Below are 22,820 nucleotides of genomic sequence, written 5' to 3'. Positions count from 1 at the left end.
CCCATACAAGACAAAGCATCTCGAGCATTGAATCACCCCAGAGGGCATTCACTAAACGAATTGAAGGCATGACTGCTCTCAATTATTGGGACCGCCTTAAAGCCTTGAAACTCTACTCTCTCCAGCGCCGCCGCGGGCGGTATATCATTTGAACGATATGGAGAATATACCGCCAACTTTTCCCAAACGACCTGCACATTAATTTCAAGGTTCATTCAAGGCTGGGACCATGGGCCATAAGTCCCCTGCCCAATTTAGGATCACAGCATATAGGTACATATAGGTACTGTAACATAATTTCTTTTCTTCAACAGGCCCTGCCCTGTTTATCATTGTCCCGAAAGAGATCAAAGAGGAAAAGGATCCCATCAACTTTAAACGGAGTCTGGACAGATTTCTTCAAGGAATCCTGGATAAGCCACCCATACCTGGATGCAACTCACTCAACAAGAATTCCCTACTTGAATGGACCATAAACAAAACTTGACTTAAACAGGATTTAGATAATCCTATCAGGTGGTGCTATTAAGTTAGACATGGCCTAAACCAATCTTTCATCGAAACATATCTAAGTTTTATATATATATATATATATATATATATTATATATATATATATATATATATATATATATGAATAAAGTGTACATTTAAACCATAAGAGATGACCATAATAGGACATCTAACTCACTAGAAAGAGCAGTTAAACTCCAAACCACTAATAGTTGTAATTCTGAAAGGGAATGAGAAATAAAAACGTTTCATTCCTTTTCAGAATTACAACTATTAGTGGTTTGGAGTTTAACTGCTCTTTCTAGCGAGTCAGATGTCCTATTATGGTCATCTCTTATGTGTTTAAATGTACACTGTATTTTTCTATGAATAATATATAGTCTATTGACTAATTTTTCCTTCTCGCTAGACCACTGGTAGCAAAGAATTTTTCTAAAATTTTTTTTGCTACCCTAAGATTTATTAATTATATATATAAGTGTATAAAAGAGATGCTGAATTATGGCAGTCATTGTTATATACGATGTAGAAAACTTGCTGAATAAAAAAGTTTTGGATGTAAATAAATCCCCACTCTTCTCTACGTTTTCAATTACACACATACACACACATATATACATGCATGCATGCATGCATACATACATACATCTGATAAGTTTCTTTCAGTTTCCGTTTACCAAATCTAGTCACACACAAGACTGTCGTAAGTTATAGTAGTAAACATTTAATCAAGTGGCCACGTTGTGAGAACGAACCCGAAAACATGTGGATGGGAAACTAGCTTCTTACCACACGACCACGCCAGCGTCTAAATCCTCACATGATAATTTCATATAAATCTCCTCTTCTCTCTACCAATATAGCCCAATCACCGGTTCACTGGATTTCAACGTAAACGAAACAATTATAAGAACTGTTAAACATTCAAGACAACAAAATAAGGCAATAAGAATAAAATATACAATTTATATGAATATCAATAGTCAACAGCTGATATTTCGATATCACAAATGCCATATTAATAGCTCATAAAAAAAGGAACCACGAATAAGAGAATGGAAGAAATTAATTATAACAGAATATCAGGTGAAATACGACCGTCTAGCCATGCCATCGTATTATTCTAAACGATATTTATTGTAAGAATATTTTCTTTTAAATGCTTAGCAATATTGTATTTGTTCTGAATATATTAGTCACTTATAAATGTATATACGTGCATCTGTTTGTTTATCTATCTATCTATCTATCTATCTATCTATCTATCTATCTATCTATCTATCTATCTATCTATCTATCTATCTATCTATCTATCTATCTATCTATCTATCTATCTATCTATCTATCTGTGTGTGCGTGCCTGTCTGTGTGTATGTATGTATGTCTGTTTGTCTATACTTTAGTCAGTCTTTTTATCTGTCCGTCTGGCTACGCACTTCACCCCACCATATATATATAATATAATATATATATATATATATACACATATATACATATATATATATACATACACATACACACACACACACACACATACATATATATATATATATATATAAAACAAAGTAAAGTAAAGTTGTAAGGTAACACACGAGTGAAAATATATATGAAAGAAGGTTTGAAAATGCAACTGACTTTTAGAGATGTTTATTGACTTGACCGGTTTCCCTATTTTAGAAAAAGATTGTCAAAAGTAAAATGTAAAGGTTTGTATATGATTTTCTGTGTTAATTACTGGTTGCCACAAAAATATTAAAATACAGTTATACATTCTTTGATAATGATAAGAAAATGTTAAAAACAGTTTACAAGAAAGTATTTAAGAAAATATTCAAGAACGGGACAACAATAAGTAATTTTAGTTCAATAAAAATCATGTTTGTTTAGATATATTTCAGAATTTACAAAAGATTGGAAAGGAATAAATGACCTGTCTGTCTGACATTTTCTATCTTGTGTGCAGCTAAGGAATGTTTGCTATTTTAAGGGACAGTGTGGAAGGTTGTTTTTGACATTTTCTTATCATTATCAAAGAATGTACAACTGTATTTTAATACTTTTGTGATAACCAGTACTTAACACAACAAATCATATACAAACCTTGTATATATATATATATATTATATATATATATATATATAATATATATATATATAGGTGTGTGGTGTGTGTGTGTGTGTGGTGTGTGTGTGGTGTGTGTGTGTGTGGGTGACGCGTGTGTACCGTTGGCGATTTTTTTCCTCCGTCTTCCCTTCTCTGTATCTTTCCTTTTCCTATGTTTCTGACGAAGAGCTCCGCTCGAAACGTAAAACCCTCCTTCTTCCCTTCCTTCCTGAACGTCCAATAATACTATATTTGTTCCACGTCCTCGCATTGTGTTTTCTCTTTGTGTTCTCATGTTTGGATTAACTATATATATATATAATGCTGTTTTAATCCCGAGCAACACCTGGTATCTCTGCTAGTATATATGTATCTTTCACTCTCCCTCACTTTTCTCTCTCTCTGTATATATATATATTATATATATATATATATATATATAGAGAGAGAGGAGAGAGAGAGAGAGAGGGACTGAAAGAGAGAACAACTTATACTACCTTCACTATCCATCAACACTAGCACAACAATCATGAACACTAAAACAAATGCAAATGCAACCACCGCCAATATCAATACCAACAAAACAACTCCTGAATAACCAACAACGATATTAAGAATAGGGTGAGAAAGTGCAGTAACCCCAATTGAAAATAAAACGAAACATGTCGTTGGGCAGCAAGCTTCTTACCACAGGGTAAACTTGATTTCACGAAATAGGATTTTGCATTACGTTGAGTTTTTCGGTTTGATGGCTCGTGACTTAGTTGTTTGGGTTTGGGACTCATGATTGTAAGATTGCAGTTTCGATTCCTGATTCTGGGTGATGCGCTATGTTCTTGAACAAAACACTTCAATTCACGCTGATCCATTCCACTCAGCTGGCAAAAATGAGTAATACTGCGACAGACTGGCGGGAAGTTTATACATCACAAAAACCCGGGAAAACGGCCCTTATGAGTTTAAATGTATCAGTAAGGAGCTTTTTAAGATTTCTAGGGAAAGCATTTCCTCTGTCACACGGAGGATTCGTCTACATGATATAATATAATATATTATATTTAGAGAGAGAGAGAGACAGACAGACGGAGAGAGGGAGAAAGACCGGTTTAGACCTGGATTAAATATGGTAGACTGTGCTCCAGCATGGTCACAGTCAAATGACTAATAACTGAGCTGAAGAATGAAGAATATATTGGTTTTTATGAATGTGTGTGTGTGTATATTCGTGCATATATATGTGTGTGGGTGTATATATATGTATATATATTTATATATGTATGTATATGCATATAAATACCTATATAGTATATATATATATAACGTATGCTTGAGTGCGTATGTGTGTGTGTGTGTGTGTGTGTATGATTTGATATATATAGACATAGACATATATACACCTAATTTGATATATGTATACATATAAATACATACTTTAAAATGTAACAATTACACATTGTCCTCTACTAGTCTGGAGATGATCTTAGGAGGAAGCTCATAGCAATATAAGTCAGTGTGTTTATACTGACTGGCAAACCTTGAAACAACACAAGGCATATATATATATATATATATATATATATATATATAATATATGTATATAGTCGCATGGCGCTACCGTGTTTCCGGTAGCTGGCTGTATACAAAACACAACCATAATCTTCTTCAGCCGGAAGACAAAGAGAGAAGAGAGAGGAATTAAACTAGGTTATATAAAGCCGTGAGACTGAATACGTTAAGCACGGAGTGTGGCTATTAAGTTGAAATGTTTATGGATTCTAATCTCTTTAGGTCTATTTTACCGACAGCAAAGAGCGTCAGAAACTTGGGATTAAAGTTATACTTGGAGGCTACGAATTATAAACATTTCTTAAAATGCAATATATGTATATACATTACACACACACACACACACACACACACATATATATATATATATATACGCGTTTGTGTGTGTATTTGGATAAACGCACACACATATATTTATATAAACATATGTGTTACCATATATATAAAAATATATATGTATATATATAAATATGTGTGTATATATATATGTGCGCGTGTGAATGTGTAAATATGCATATACATACATATATATATATTAATGTATGTACGTATATATGTATGTATGCACGTAAGATTAAAGATATAAGTATTAGAAATATAGTAAACATCATGCGTATTCTTCTTCTTCTTCTTCTTCTTATTATTATTATTATTATTATTATTATTATTATTATTATTATTATTGAGTGAGAGAGCAGTGCATGCCATCAAAGTAAAACTGGGGTAAAATATACGAAACCCAGTGCACCCGTCATAACTACTCGTCTGATAAGGGTACACCAGGCACATGCATCACAACCATATGTGTGCAACATAGTGATCTCATATCAAGATAAACAGTACATGACCTTGCAGGTGGGGGCCTAGTTAGAATTTTCCTCTGGTCGAGTAACCTATCCCGCTCAAAAGGTCCTTGAATAAAGGTTGTTTAAGGATGTTGAACAAAACACCCATTTTTCCAGAGGTGAATTATTCAAACCCCAAAGAATCCCTCTCAACACATGGCTATGATGCTCCACCACTACTTCTGCTTGTGATCAGAGATGCACATATCGTCAGCCACTAAGGGACATGCTCAACTGGTTAAGGTCAAACAACTGACAAGCAAATCTGTGGTATTGAGTAGAATATTTGCTGTAGCCCATCATTTTATACCAAGACAAAGCAATGTACATGATAACATCTCCAATCAGTTAAGATCAGAAGCCACGAGAGCCACTGCTTGGTACTGCATCAGGGCACATTATTATTATTATTATTATTATTATTATTATTATTATTATTATGTTTTTTCCTTCTTTCTTCAAATTTTCTTCCGTTTCTCGCCGAGTGTTTTCCATACACCTAGCTCATTGTATGCATTCCCAGATTACACACGCAAATTCACAGATAAAATATGTATTAAAAAATTAAGAAATAAATAAATTCATGGTTGGATGTTGTTTTTACATCTTCTTCTTCTTCTTCTTCTTCTTCTTCTTCTTCTTCTTCTTCTTCTTCTTCTTCTAATAATAATAATATAATAATAATAATAATAATAATAATAATAATAATAATAATATAATAATTATTATTATTATTATTATTGTTGTTGTTGTTGTTGTCTGCACAGCTTCTAACGTTGGAGATCTATTACAGTGTGAGCTGTTCACTACCAATGAACTAAAGTAACACCCCTTATTTTACTTCAAGCTAACGGGATAAGACTTCTGAATGGGCACTTAATCGCTAATATAGTGGACCTCAATTGAGGTTCACATGACGCTTGGAGGTCCACATAAGATTTTGTTGTTAAAGTTTATGTGCAATAAATTGATTATATTTCTACTATACCCAAAATATTTTAATAATCTGTTTTTATACAAATGCTAATATTATTTAATTATAAAAATATAGTAGGATCTTTTTTCCCCAAAATTTTATGGTTCTGACGGTGCAGTAAGGCAAAATACGAATCAAAAGGGTTCATATGGAAAAAGGGCTATATATATATATATATATATATATATATATATATATTATATATATATATATGTATACGACGGACTTCTTTCAATATCCACTCACAAGGCTTTAGTCGGCCTGAGGCTATAGTAGAAGACACTTGCCTAAGGTGCCACGCCTCCGCCAATATATATACATATATATATATATATTATATATATATATATATATATATAATATATATATATATGTGTGTGTGTGTGTGTGTGTGTGTGTGTGTGTGTCTGTGTCTTCAGAGAGAAAATCCGCCATTATGCAAAAGTTTTGGCCCTGGACTTCTTACGGTCTAAGAATTAGCGGGGAGCAGACCGCATGCAGGTCATGAGTCCTGCGTGTTCTTCTACTGACGCTTTTTCACGACTTAGATATCTGAGACTTTCGCATTTAAACCACTGAAAGATTTCATATAGTTATTCCGTTGTCGCTATCAGAATGACTCACTCAGAGTTGTTTCTCTAACCGTTAAAATACAAAATGTAAGTTTGTCCCCGTGCCTCGCGTGTTTTTATACGAACAGCATAAATGTTATAGATTACTACCACAATATTGTGAGGGAGGCAGCGTAAATAGACATGTCAATGCATACGCACAAATACGCATACACACAAAATTACTCGCACTCATAAATACACACATGCATATACATATACACTTCACAATACAGGGAGATCATTTCCAACACAATTGAACTACGCTAATTTCACGTAATACTTGATGTCACATCTCTGTCTCTGCTACACAAACTTACCACTTGGTCTAATACATCAACGTTCCATGAAAGAAATATTTCAAAAATAGATAATAGTTCTAATTTTATTCCAAAATGGCAGCTGTATGTACCAAAATATCATAAGTTTCTATAGAAACGGGACGTTAAATAAGGAAATAATTACGGTAAAAGTATTACTAAGAATATTCGTCAAACTCTCACAGACTTTATTGATAATCTATTTATGTTCCATTTCAGAAGCCATTGAAATAGAAATGAGTTTACACAATAACTACTAAAACAGCAGCAAACTGCTTCGCTAAAGTAAAATAAGCGCTGCACATGAGTAAAGAAGGAAGTTTATATGTATTTACTTGACCTTCTGTAGGTAGTGGGAAGCGATTTTCTTCACTACTTCAGGGAGTGACGACCCTACCTGACATGAGTCCCGGGATTAGCTGGCTCCGGCTGATAGTACCCGGTATGGGCCCCTATCCAGGGTTACGGAAAGGCGACAACTTTCAAAGAAATCCGGAGTGGAGCCCCGAAGGCGGTTTAGTGTTCGACTCGACACTCTTCCGGCAGCTCCTGCAACCATGCTGGTGCCAAACGTAATGCTTTGCACCCCTTTAGACTATGTCAGCAAGGTCGAGAGAGGAATGCTGACGATTGGGCTACCCAGGATTTTCTTACATATAGCCCAGGCTGGCGCGAAACTGGAGAGGACACGAAATGTAAAAATCAGACTGGATTAGTTTATGCGCAATTCCATTGTCTCCAGAGACAAAAGGATACTAACAACAACAACTACTCGACCTTCTAGAAATAGCAGCCAAGTCCACACTTAACCATATCCTTACAGAAAGTCTTACATATCGAATGATACACTACATGTGGAACGGCTTTGACCATAAATTTCTTGATTAAAACTGATTTGCGGTTAAACCACAAAAAAAAAAAACCCCGCTATTCCGTCGGCTATGACGACGAGAATTCCAGTTGATCTGACAAAACGGAACAGCCTGCTTGTAAAATTAAAGTGCAAACAGATCAGCAATCTACAGATACGCGTACCATCCACGTAGTTCTCAGGAAGGTTTAGCATGACACAGGATGGGATAAGCTTGGCCCTTTGAAATACGTGTATAACTCTTTTATTTTATGCTGGATGAATGGACTGAAACAACGTGAAATAAAGCGTGTTGCTTGAGGATACAACGCGCAGTCGGCAATCGAACTCACGACCTTACGATCGCGAGCCGTATACCGTGACCACTAAGCCATGCACCTTCACAAGCCATGCGCCTTCACAAGCCATGCGCCTTCACAAGCCACTGCAAACAAAACCTCCATACAGGCAGTAACAAATAATCTTTCCTATTCTAGCTCAAGGCACGAAATTTTGGGGGAAGGGGCTAGTCGATTAGATCGATCCCAGTACGCAACTGCTACTTAATTTATCGACCTCGAAAGAATGAAAGGCAAAGCCGACCTCGGCGGAATTTGAACTCAGAACGTAAAGACAAATGAAATACCTATTTCTTTACTACCTACAAGGGGCTAAGCACAGAGAGGGCAAACAAGAACAGACAAACGGGTTAAGTCGATTATATCGCCCCCAGTGCGTAACTGGTACTTATTTAATCGACCCCGAAAGGATGAAAGGCAAAGTCGACCTCGGCGGAATTTGAACTCAGAACGTAAAGGTAGACAAAATACCTATTTCTTTATTACCCACAAGGTGCTAAACACAGAGGGGACAAACAAGAACAGACAAACGGATTAAGTCGATTATATCGACCTCAGTGCGTAACTGGTACTTATTTAATCGACCCCGAAAGGATGAAAGGCAAAGTCGACCTCGGAGGAATTTGAACTCAGAACGTAAAGGTTAACGAAATACCGGTAAGCATTTCCCCCGGCGTGCTAACGCTTCTGCCAGCTCACATATTAATACTCTTAGGCAGAAAGCCCGATATATGGAGTAACAAATATATAAAAGCACAGCAACTCATTGAAATGATTTTGCTACATTAGAAAATCAACTTTTGAAAAATTTAGAAAAGGTGTCCGCTTTAGCAAACATTGTGCTGGGAATATTGAATTATGCTTGGAGAAATTAATAAAAACAAGTGGTAATTAATGAAAAAATATAATTATGGTTTCTATCAGTGGGAAATTGTCCCCATTCGGACAATAATTCAAGTCTGAAAGAACAATTCGTGAAATTGTTATTTAAAATATTTCTTTTAACAAAAATGACCAAAAAAAAAAAAAAAATATGTTCAGTTATTTTGTTCTAAATCAGTTGTATTTAACGAGTTTTCTGCAATCAGGGAGGAAAAGGGTTTAGTTTTCTTGATTTCGCTTCTTTTTTCTCGTTCTATTTCTTGCACCAACCTTTATCATGTTTTTCCACGTTTTTTGTTCTTATTTTCTTACTGTCCAGCGCCCTTGCTTTTAAAAAATATATATAACGCATAAACAGAGCCTTGAAGATTGCTTTAAGGTAGATAGCATATTTTACCATTATACCTGTTCAAGTATCATAATAGCATGAAACTATAAGTAGCTCTTTCGGTTGTGTATTCAATTAATATATATATTATATAATATATATATATATATATATATATATATAAGTAGTTGAATGAATTATCCTAGTATGGATAATTCGGTTAACCGATACCCGGGTAGCAAATTCACGTCAGAAAACACGGTTGAAGCTACATGCCAAGGGCAGAGATCACGTGCCTTCGTGTGGGAATTTGTGTGTTTTTTTTTACTATAAATAAATGAAAGAATGGAGTTGAACGACGATTTAACAAAATTCCTTTATTCTCGACATATGTTTCGAAGACTGCATATTCCTAATTCCGAAGGAATAAAGGGTGCATTATGCCGCCTTCTCATCAGGAAAGACAAGGAACTTATGTCAGCATCATGACGAACAAAAACTTTTAGATGACTGCCCACACGGAGTCCATATATATATATATATTTATATATATATATATAGAGAGAGATAGATAGATAGATAGAGAGATAGATAGATAGATAGATAGATAGATAGATAGATAGATAGATAGATAGATAGATAGATAGACAAGGTTGGACAAAAGTCACTTGACAGTAAATCAAAACCATTTAATTCCAAGATTTATTTATGTTTAACAACTGAATGAATTTAATAAAAGTATCTAAATATGAAACATCATGAAAATTGTTTTAACTGAAGTCCTTCTTGAGCAACACATTTTCCCAAATGAATAAATATAATTGAAAATATTAAGTATTTATGGAATTTTGGTTTACTATCGGCTGACTTTTGGCCAACCTTGTACATGTATGTATGTATGTATGTATGTATATATGTACGTATGTATGTATGTACGTACGTACGTATGTATGTGTGTGTGCGCGCGCGTATGGTGCGTGTGTTTGTGCTCTACCACCGCTTGACAACAGATGCTCGTGTGTTTATGTCGCCGTTCATCAAAAGACATTGATAGAATAAGTTCTAGGCCTTAAAAATGTACTGAGATTCATTAATTCGACTTAAAATTCTTCAATGCGGTGCCCCAGCATGGCCGAAATCTAATGGCTGAAATAAGTAAAATATAAATGATAAATATAATCGATATCTATTGGTTTTGATGACGAAGTTCCAATTTGATACATTAACTGAATTGCCGTATAAGCGGTTGAGTATTCCATAGACAAGTGTATTGTGATTCTCAGGCACACTCAGCATCGTATTTTTTGTGTGACAAAGCTATACCCGTGAATTACAGATTCAATCCATCCGAATGGAAATCCACACAGTTCCTGTCTAAATAATTTCAATCATCAAGCTTAGCTTGACCTAGGAGATGTTAAACGAGAACTGCCCGATATACTATGGGGTCGAACCTGATTGTGAAGCGAACTTTTATAATTAAATACTTGGCCATAGTGCCAAATGAATAGCACGCAATTAAAATGACCACTCAAAATCGTTACAAAACTTTGCTTCCATATCTTTGCACAGGACCAGCAATTTCGAATCGATTACATCACCCCCAGTACATAACTGGTACTTATTTTATCGACTCCGAAAGGATGAAAGGCAAAGTGGACCTCGGTGGAATTTGAACACAGAATGTAAAGACGGACGAAATACTGTTAAGTACTTTACCCGGCGTACTTACGATTCAGCCAGCTAGCTCCTTTAAAATCTTTACGAATATAGATGCTTCACGATCTCCAAACATACTCTCCTAACGGCCTTCATTACTAAAAATTCTCAACGAAGATTAGGATGACATTTTAAATCCAGTAACAACTTCATTTCTGCTCTGGACCACGCGCTTGGTGAATGTGAGGAAACTATAAATATAATCCTTTCTACAATACGTACGAGGCTGAAAATTAGGGAGTGAGGAGAAAGTCGATTTCATTGATCCCAGTGATTAATTAGTATTTATTTCACTGACCCTGAAAGGATGAAAGGCAATGTCGGCCTAGGCAGTATTTGAACTTAGAATGTAAAGAACCGGAAGGAATGCCACTAAGCACTTTGTCTGGCGCAGTATTATACGCACAAGGCCTGGAATTTTGGGAGAGAAGAACGGTTTGATACATCGACCCCAGTGGTCCGACCCCGAAAAGATGAAAGGCAAAGTCGACTTCGGCAGAATTTGAACTCAGAACGTAAAGACAGACAAAATGTCACAAAGCATTTTGCCCGGCGTGCTACCGATTCCGCCAGCTCGCCATTAAAGAATGTTTGTTTCAAATTTTGGCACAAGGCCAGCAGTGCCGGAGGAAGGGACTAGTCGATTAATTCGACCTCAGTGCTCAACTGGTTCTTGTTTTATCGAACCCAGAAAGGATGGAAGTCAATGTCTACCTCGACGGAATTTGAATTCAACACAGAACGTAAAAACCGACGAAATGCCGCTAAGCATTTTGTCTGACGTGCGAATAGTTCTATCTACTCACCGCCTTAAAGTATGAATGTAATGGAAGCAATGTTTAATATATAATAAATGGTGAACAAATCAGATTCTCTTCTCCAACACACAAACTGAATATCTAGTTCCTCCTTATCCGTTAAATCTACATGCAAAGTTCGCTGTTAAGAAACTTACATCCATCATATAATATTTACAACCTTACTGCGATTGTAAATGTGAAAGTCGCTAAATGTTGAGAGTGAAAGACAGCAGTGAATTAGAAATTCTTGAACTGTGTTATTAATATATGAATTCAATAGAGCAGTGGAGAAATAGCAAAAGTCCTTAGTGCAGCAGATTAAATTCCATCCTTTGATAGTTTCAGGAAAAATCTCTCAAAGGCAGAAAGGATAAATAATAAAAGTAACACCAGTAATGTATTAATTTCAAATCTGGCACAAGGTCAGCATTTTGGAGGAGGAGTAAGTCGATTACTTCTACCCCAGTGTTCAGTTGGTATTTATTCTATCGACCACGAGAGGATGGAAGGCAAAGTCGACTTCGGTGGAATTGAAACACTGTACGTTAAGTCAAAATGTCGCTAAGCGTTTTGTTCGCCGTGTTACTGATGCAGCCGTCTCACCGCCTTAGCAACACTAGTAATATTCCTTTCTACTAAGGCGGCATTAGCATACGGAGCGAAATGCTTAGCGGTATTTCATTTGTCTTTATGTTCTGAGTTCAAATTCTACCGAAGTCGACTTTGCTGTCATCTTTTCGAGGTCGATAGATTAAGTACCAATTGTGTACTGGGGTCGATCTAATCCACTGGTCCCCTCCTCAATAATTTCGGGCCTTGTACCTAGAGTAGAATTCCTTTCTACAATAGGTACAGGACCTGAAATTTTGGAGAAGGCGTTAAGTCGATTACATTGGCCCCAGTGCCCAACTGGTTCTTATTTTATTGACTCCCAGAAGGGATTAAAGGCAAAGTCAACCTCGGCGATATTTGAACTCAGCACGCTGAAGGACTAAATACCTATTTCTTTACTACCCACAAGGGGCTAAACACAGAGGGGACAAACAAGGACAGACAAACGGATTAAGTCGATTATATCGACCCCAGTGCGTAACTGGTACTTATTTAATCGACCCCGAAAGGATGAAAGGCAAAGCCGACCTCGGCAGAATTTGAACTCAGAGCGTAACGGCAGACGAAATACCGCTAAGCATTTCACCCGGCGTGCTAACGATTCCGCCTGCTCGCCAACTTAACGACAACAGCAGTAATACATTTATTTATTTATTGCCCAGGGGAGATTAAACAAAGAGTGGGGGACAAACAAGGATAGACGAAGGTATTAAGTCGATTACATCAACTCCAGTAAGTAACTGGTACTTACTTAAGAGACCCCGAAAGGATGAAAGGCACAGTCGGCCTCGGCGGAATTTGAACTCAGAACGTAACGGCTGACGAAATACCTATTTCTTTACTAACCACAAGGGGATAAACACAGAGAGGACAAACAAGGACAGACAAACGGATTAAATCGATTATATCACCCTCGTGCGTAACTGGTACTTATTTAATCGACCCCGAAAGGATGAAAGGCAAATCCGACCTCGGCGGAATTTGAACTCAGAACGTGACAGCTGATGAAATACTGCAAGCATTTCACCCGGCGTGCTAACGATTCTGCCATCTCGCCGCCCTATTTAAATATTCTTTTCTACCCTAGGCACAAGGACCGAAATTTTTGCCATCTCGCCGCCTTATAATTCCACTGAGGCCATCTTTGCCCTTCATTTTTAGGGGACAATAAAATTATATACCTGTCAAGTACTGCGGTCGATTGTAACAACTAATCCGCTTACCTCAAAATTGCTGGCCTTGAGTCAAAATGTGGAACCATTATCATGATATACCCCTTAATGCAGTGAGCTGATAGAACCGCTAGCACGCTGGGAAAATTGTTTAGTGGCACATCTAACGTCGTGGATATCCGAACCACGTTCCGACTCCGTTTGATTGAAATAGAAAATGCTATTTGCACAAATGCGACCATGACATAGAACAGAGCTTTAGCGTGTCTTCTTTATAATCTGCATTGTAATACATTCGCCATAATTTAGTTCCTTGAATTTATAAATTCCTCTGAATGCGGTGAGCTGGAAAACTCATTAGCACGCCGGGTAAAATGTTTAGCGGCATTTCGTCCGTCTTTACGCTCTGAGTTTAAAGTCCGCCTAGATCGACTTTACCTTTCAGTCGAAAAAATAAGTACCAGTTGAGCACTGGGGGTCGATGTAATCGACTTACATTCTACCCTGAAATCAGTGGCCTTGAGCCAAAATTTGAAACTGATATTATAAGCTTCACTTATTTCATATTTTCGACAAAGCTTTGTTTTCTTTTGGTAATATTGTGAGCGGTTTAATTAAAAATCAGAATAAAAACTACTGAAAATATAATTAGTGAAATTAAATCTATATAGATGACTGATATCCCTCCTTTACATAGTCTTTTTACTTTCATATTCTGAAATAAAACAAAAACAGAACCCCACCAAAAGTATAGGTCTAACAAAATTGGAGAGGAATTAACAAGCGCTATCATTAGGAATATGAAACAAACTGAGCTGAAAGTAAACTTTTTGCTGGTGAGGCCATCTTAACAAGACATTTACTGGAAAGTAATATTTGAACGTTCATCATCTTCTTTTGCTCTCTACTGCTGTCTTAGGTCACTTACATACACCTCTATCTCTCTTTATTTCTTTCTATAGTTTTAGTGAACCCCACGCTAGAAGCATGTTTTAAAATCTACCGTTTATATCTGGGGAAACAGGCATTGTAATCTCCTATGTGTCTATCGATAAAAGTAGGTTTCTCTTGAATATTTAATAATTTAACAGTTTTTACCTCACATGTATCACTCACCAAGGGAATAACTAACGATTTGGCCATGACATGTGACTGTTAATTGATTTTCCCCCTCCATATCTGAACTTTAATTCAGTCGATTCCTGTGTGTTTAAGTGTTGCTAATCACGTCGCACATTGTTAAGTTTCTTCTCCACTCATCTTCAATTATTAATGTTCTCAAACCAACGAAAGAACCCTCCACACTATCGCTTGACCTGTTAGACAGAGTAGCATCAATATTTCCTTCAAATCATCTTATCAAAAAAAGAAAAAAGAGACAGAGAGAGAGAGATAGAGACAGAAAAAAGTCTACGAAGTACACATTGGAAGATGTTATCTGAGATATACTGTGACTGTATATTCTGCTAAATAAACACAGTATACAAGCTACCGTTGCCATTATGGTATTTAAAGGAAAAGATGAAGAAAGTGTTAAGAGGTTTATCCCGATTCCAACGCGAAATAAAGCAGTCAAAATATTAAAGCTTTAAAGGTGGACATTTATAAGTTAGAGTAGAAAAAAAGGAGGTAGTAGTCCCTCGATCTATTCAGGGCTTTGCCGATTGCTATGAATGCTTGTGTGCATGTTGGGGAATCGGTGGTTATTCTATATAAGAAAAGGAGAGAGAGAGAGAGAGAGAGAGTTAAATCAAGTGAGTATAGATGGAGACGTTATGTAGATAAATATGTTTGCATGGAGTTAATCCCAGACAGTTATTCCATTGATAAACAAGAGCAGACCGAAAGTTTTAGAGCGTAACTTGCACAGTTAAACACTGCAAACACAGCGAAGAAATGAGAAACCAGTGGATCCTGAAGTGGCAGGCATAAAGGATGGCAAGAATAAGTTCTGTTTGGAACTCAAAGGGTTAATCTTGTCACATTCTGTGTCACGCTGAATCTCCCTTAGAATTACGTTAAGGGTACGCGTATCTGTGGAGTGCTCAGAGATTTTCACGTTAATAACACGAGCAATCTGTTCCTTTGATCGGATCAGCAGCAACCCTTGTCGTCATATCCGACTGAGTGAAAGAGGATGTGGAGAAATGTGAGCGAGGCAGAGTTTTCCAGGATATTGCTGTTATGGGGGGAGAAACGTTAGCAAGCCGGACGAAATGCTTAGCGGTATTTCGGCTGCCGCTACGTTCTGAGTTCAAATTCTGCCGGAGTCGACTTTGTCTTTCATCCTTTTGGGGTCGATAAATTAAGGACCAGTTACGCACTGGGGTCGATGTAATCGACTTAATCCCTTTGTCTGTTCTTGTTTTCCCCCTCTATGTTTAGCTCCCTGTGGGCAATAAAGAAATTAGAAGACTTGCACACACATGTACAAAAAGCTTTAAAAATATCGTCTAAAAATACTTAAATATTCATTTGAATAATAAGCAAACATAAGCAAACATTATTTTTAACAGTCCTTAACTTCATCTTCGTCATGATGCTTATTGCATGAACCAAAATGTAAATTTTGAGCAATTCCTGTGATATATTCATTTAAAGAGACAGCTCCCTGTCTATCCAAAACCGTTGCAAGCCTATTTCACTTTGAATTTGTTCTCTCTTCGTCCTCGAATTAATCACTGAAATTTAAATTCTGTACCTCTTGGTCTATGTGATGATCTTCCGTTATGTACTTCCTAAACATCGAGTATACACCTATATGGTATCGTTAAGTGATTTTCAAATCTCCTGTGCCAAGCTTCTACACCATTGTTTGTTCTTGGGGGGATTGTATGCTTTCAAGTGATAAATACTCCACACAGGTGGATCAAATCGTGGGACATAACGTATTTGGTTATGTCGTGGTCTTCCTCTACTTCGTGAAATTATGGGTCTATGTAGCACATCGGTATCGCCAAAATATTTATAAACTGGTTAAACTTCATTTGGAATATTATTTGAAAGATCTAAATATGCATCGTCGATTTCATCAGAGTGCAAAAATGCGAGAGCCGCCAGCTGTCGTAAAGTTAAAGCTAAATTCTCATTATTTTTATATGCATCAACAAGGTCGTTCTTTTGAATACTTCGGTAAGTACTTTGACATAGGTGAAAAAAGCATCCCGATATTCTTGCTTCGGGAAATTTTTTCTTGGAGGGCTTTGATGCTAGACAACTCAAAATCTACTACAAAGAATGTAGGGTTTAATTGAATTTCTTTTGATTCTAAAACCGAAGTTAAGTGTTCTAGCATTGATGAATATATATGTGTTGTTTTCTCAGTCAGCAGCGTATAATCAACTGGGAAAATTTGTTCTTCGAACCTGCAATGGATACTATATAACTGATAGAAAAGTCGTAGACAAGTTTTAAATGTCCCATCTAAAAACCAGATATCAAAGTCGGCTAATCTTCGTGAATTATCGTCACCACCGAAAGCTCTAATTCTCTCTTGGAGCTCATCCTCTTCCTCGTCCCCATCCTCTTCGATTCGTTCATTCAAAGTGTCGCTGTCTACTTTCGTGTCAAACAAAAGAAAGCCCTTTTCCCCAGTTTGCGTGACCTTTAGGTTATCTGGGATTATCAAATCTATCGCAGAATTTGATTCCACTGGTAATTCTTTTTTACGAATGCGATGAATAAGTTGCCTCATAGCTGATGTACTTGGCATTTCAACGGCATCGCTTATATCTAGTTTCTGGTGAGCTTCCTGCATAATTGCCACTGATGTAGAGTTTGTAGCTCTAGCCTTACTTTTCAGTTCATCAAGAGCTTGTATTACTTCCTTTCTCCATGCATGATTATGTCCCTTTGCCTCGGATATACAGCCACCGTGTGCATTAAAAAGTGAACTCCATGAAGGGTTACAGAACCACTACATCTTTTGTCCTCGCACCTGAAGAAATGATCCTGCTTTCGGGATCGTTGTTGTTGGTAGAGGTGCTCCTTAAAGGATAGTTTGTCTTTACTTTTCAGGAATTTGAGGAATTTTTATTCATCCATTATGGGCAAGATGATAAAAAAATCGATATTAACAATAGAATAAACGGCCAAAAGCTCCAGAATCAACTGAATTATTTTCCTAAACACACTCTAACACCTTTATTTTAACGGTTACGGTTAGTCGACGTTTAATTCTATAATAGTAGGCATAATATCATTACAGAACCATAAAGTCAATCACCATTGAAGTAGTTTTAAGTTTGAACCCTCCCCAAATAGGAAAACTACTTAAACAACAGTTAATATTTTTTTATTTAGATTTGTCACTCTTTTGGTATGTCACTCTTTCAATATACAGCCGTATATACCTATGTATATACATGAATGTACAGAGGTATATGTATGTACCTATATATATATATATATATATATATATATATATCTGTGTGTGTGTGTGTGTGTGTATATATGAAAGAAGCCCGCTGTAAATATATGTGTGTGTGTGCGTGTGTGTGTGTTACTGCGTGGTAGTGTCCTTTCACCACTGCTTGACAACAGATGTTGGTGTATTAACGTCACCGTAACTTAGCGGTTCAGCAAAAGAGGTCGATAATATAAGTACCAGGTTTTTAAAATATACATAAGTACTGGGGTCGATACAGTTGACTAAAATCGGTGCTCCAGCATGGCCGCAGTCTAATGACTAAAAGCAAGTAAAAAAATAAATATGTCGCCACCAAACCAGTCATTGTGTAAAGCATAATATAGATATGACTACACTATCTTGAATCCCCCTTTTCTTTTTTACACTTTAAAACTGCAGTGTGTGAGATTTCACGTAGATTTGAGCGGTATTTCTGTCGAGTCAAACCACCAGGTTGATTCCTCGACTATCGACCTTTCGGTTAGTATTTTCGCAGTGGAACAAAACTGTGTTATCATTATTATTGTAAAGTGAAGATTGTTACTTTAGAATATCAGCGGATATTTGAATTAATTAAAGAAGCAATAAATTCTACAAACTTAAATATTAATTATATGAATTTAACACGTAACAGTGTTATATACTTCCTCGTGACGATCACACCTTAGCAGAAACTATTATTCCACTAGGGTCTTCATCGAAGGCAAACAACGAAATGTGTTTACATGAGGTTTTCACACCCATACAAGTTTACTTCAATCAAACTGGTTCCTGAGAATTTTTGCTGCCAAAGGTCGCAGGTCAGTGATTTATACATTGCTCAAGAAAACGACCTATATTTATCTCTGAAAGCACAACCGAAATCTTGTACTGTTTACACTAAAAGCTATATACACGTTATAATTATTATTAAGCTCTCTAGTGGTTTTCTACCTCTTGTACCCACTTTCACTGAATGGTGTTTTACAAATGCCCACGCCTCCTATATATATTTTCATTTTTTTTTTCATCATGTTGAACCGTTAATTCCCTCTTCATTTTTACAGCTTGGAACCAGTGGTGTCGCAACTCATTTCTACAGCTGAGTTAACAGGAGCAATGTGAAATAAAGTGTCTTGCTCAAAAACACAACACACAGCCCGGTCCGGGAATCAAACTCACAACCTCACGATCGTAAGCTCTACGCTCTAACCACTGAACCATGTGCCTTCACCAACTGAACACACACACACACACAAACATATATATATATATATATACATACATAGTGGAGGCACATGGCCTAGTGGTTAGAGCAGCGGACTCGGGATCGCGGGTTCGAATCTCAGACCGGGCGATGTGTGTGTTTATGAGTGAAAGCACCTAAGCTCCACGCGGCTCTGGCAGAAGGTAATGGCGAACTTCTGCTAACTCTTTCGCCACAACTTTCTCTCGCTCTTTCCTCCTGCATCTAGCAGCTCATCTGCGACGGACTGGCATCCCGTCCAGGTAGGGAACCTATACGCCAGGGAAACCGGGAAGCCGGCCCTTATGAGCCAGGTATGGCTCAAGAAGGAACAAACAAAAAAAAACATACATACATATATATTTATATACATATATATATATATATATATATATATATATATATATATATATATATATATATGTACCACCGTGACCGACCATCAGATGTTGCTACAAATCGCTGGTCACAATGCACTTCGCACTGTTGTAGCCTTCAAATGACACCACACCGCAGGCTAAGCGAGCAGTCCAAATATATATATATATATATATATATATATATATATATATATATATATATATGCATATTCAAATAAGAGAAGAGACGAAATGGCGCAAGATTTAACAATTAGAAGTTGGTCATTAGTATTGAATGATCATAGTTCAATTATGTTTAAGCTAACACTTAAAGCTGTTCCAGCTTGTTATTCTTGAGGTAAACTTGCGTTTAGCTCGTTCCATGTAATAAAATTCAAATCATCAGAATGATTTGAATTTTACCGGAGGAATATTGACAGGAGAAGAAAGGAAAAAAGGAAAGGAAAATAAAAATAAAATATTGGGAAAAGTTCGTTAGATCTTTAGGCTCACATATTTGCGTCCTTAGAAGATGGCACGTGTGCGTACAGTTGCTTCATGTAGATGAATGGAGCAGTAAAGTGGGGGAAATGACCAGTTGACCGGCGATGTTAGTCGAAAGAGTTATACCTGGTAGTTATACCCAGTATCATTAATCGTAACAAATAACGTGTTATCTGAGTACGCTAGATAAGTCCCTGATAATGTTTGTTACATGGAACGAGATAAACGCAAGTTTACTTTAAAAAATAACAAACTGAAACAGCTGTAAATGTTATATTAACGATAATTAAACTATAATCATTCATTAAAGATCAACTTCTAATCGTTACATGTTGCTCCATTTCTTCTCTTATCTGAATATATTAAACTACATCATCATCCTTGTTCGACCGTGGTCGAGACAATGGAATTTACTATGTTACGCCAGACTTCACGGTCCATCATAGCATTACGGAGGTCCTGTTGCTGGATGCCTGTATCCCTGGAGATTACATCAGGGTAGGAGAGTGTGCGCCCTCTGGTATTGCGAGTAGATGGCTTCCAGAGGAGAAGAGTAGAAATTACTTCTTTTTCAGCTCTACAACAATGTCCAGCAAACTGGACTCTCCTACCTTTCACAAGAGATGACACAGGTGGTAGTTTCCCATATATTTGCATTTTGGTTGGATGGCGCCTCCCTTTAAATTACCAAGACTTATACATAGGTAATACATCAGTAGTGCCTACGGATACAGTTATCCCTTAGACGGTTACATAATCTCTAACTCATAATTATATATATATATACACTCACAGAGGAGGAAGAGTAAAAATCATACGTAATTTGGTTTGTTATTTTTTCATGTATTTACACAAAAGCAGGGGATAAAGAGATAAGTCATTTTTCAATATAGTCTCCTTCCTTCTCGATGCACTTGGTCTAGCGGTCCACAAGCTTGCGCATTCCCTCCAAGAAGAAGGTTTTCTGTTGGTTGTGTAACCATTTATGTACCGCTTCCTTCACATCTTCTTCCATACGAAATCGATGAGTTTTTCAGCAGTTTTCGTCTACCGAATTTTATTCACGATATATGTGTCAACTCGTGGCTTGGAAAATGACATTTGGCCAAACTACCGGGCAATGGTATTGAAACTGGAACCGGGTCATTGTGAAGCGAATTTCTTAACCATACAACCACAGTTCCCCTACACACATACATATGCAGTGTGTCTGTACGTGAGCGCGTGCGTGCTTATATGTATGAATCAATACAATGCCTGCATGCTCTCTTATGCCGCCCCGATCATCTATAAATACATAATAAATAAAATAAATACAATAAATAAACAGAAATGGAGAAGAAAAAAATCTGATTATATTATATTATATTAGATTCTGTTAAATATGTTCTCTCGCTTGTGACTGTGCCTTTTCTCAAGTGTATAACTTTTAGTGTGATGTTCGTTTTCACACTTCACAAAACTCATGTTAGATTCTTTCGGGAAACAAAGCTGTGACTTAATCTTGTATGCTTACTGACAGGTGAACAGAAGATATCATGTTTCAGCTCTAATGCTAAACTCAATCAGTTCGTCTTTTCTATTCAATTGTCTCTTGATTTGCTTTTCGCCATGTTGGCTTCCGTCATCGGCAGTACGCCACGTACACATATATAATAAAGTCGTTTAAATCTTCCCTAGTATTTAACTGATATTGTTCTATAATACTAGAGCATAATGTTCCACAATACTTGAGCTTTTCAACGTGGGCGGTACCGCCCCCCAGAGGATCGCTAGGCATGTCGAAGGAGTCATTAGGCTTTCGTGGAGTAAGGTAACATAATTAAAATTCTAAATTTTACCTATTGTAGAAATAATACATGGTAAAACTAGAAATGGTTATTAAAATGAAATGAGATCTCTTGCATTGAATAAAGTATATACGTTTGTATTTATTAATCTCTTATAATTTCACTGTCAAACGCTTATACAATCTAATTTTAGAGTAAAGCTTATAAATTACCATCCATGTTAAGTTAATTTAGTTGTGATATGACACTCCCCACTGAGATTGGTGCTAGGCATAACAAATACTTAAAAATGGTGTGTTACAAAAAATTTTAGGTGCCTGAGTGGCTGTGTGGTAAGTAGCTTGCTTACGAACCACATGTTTCCGGGATCAGTCCTACTGCGTGGCACCTTGGGCAAGTGTCTTCTACTATAGTCTGGGGCCGACCAAATCCTTGTGAGTGGATTTGGTAGACGGAAACTGAAAGAAGCCCGTCGTAAATATGTATGTATGTATATATATATATATATATATATATATATATATATATATATATGCATGTATTTGTGTGTTTGTGTGTCTGTGTTCGTCCACCCAACATCGCTTGACAACCAATGCTGGTGTGTTTACGATCCCGTAACTTAGCAGTTCGGCAAAATACACCAATAGTATAAGTACAAGGCTTACGAAGAATAAATCCTGGGGTCGATTTGATCGACTAAAGGCGGTGCTCCAGAATGGCCGCAGTCCAATGACTGAAACAAGTAAAAGAGAACCGCTGCATACCATCGATAAGAAATTCTTTAGTTTGTCCTTACAACCACACGTCAGTAGTATGAGGAAGAGATGAATTTGACTAAACGAAACACCACTATTCGAATGGCACTTATTTTAAATTGTA

General features: G+C 36.7%; 1 protein-coding gene across 1 annotated transcript; it reads right to left on the bottom strand.

The window, feature by feature from the left end:
* Nucleotides 1-16,758: 16,758 nt before the first annotated feature.
* LOC115215423 lies at nucleotides 16,759-17,412 on the bottom strand. Its single transcript, XM_029784584.1, has one exon. The coding sequence runs from the start codon at nucleotides 17,410-17,412 to the stop codon at nucleotides 16,759-16,761; it is 654 nt and encodes a 217-aa protein (XP_029640444.1).
* Between the last annotated feature and the right edge of the window lie 5,408 nt (nucleotides 17,413-22,820).

The sequence above is a fragment of the Octopus sinensis genome, linkage group LG9, assembly GCF_006345805.1.
Source record: "Octopus sinensis linkage group LG9, ASM634580v1, whole genome shotgun sequence".
Lineage (NCBI taxonomy): Eukaryota > Metazoa > Mollusca > Cephalopoda > Octopoda > Octopodidae > Octopus > Octopus sinensis.
The sequence above is the reverse complement of the archived record's forward strand: the minus strand, read 5'-3'. Positions and strand labels throughout refer to the sequence as shown.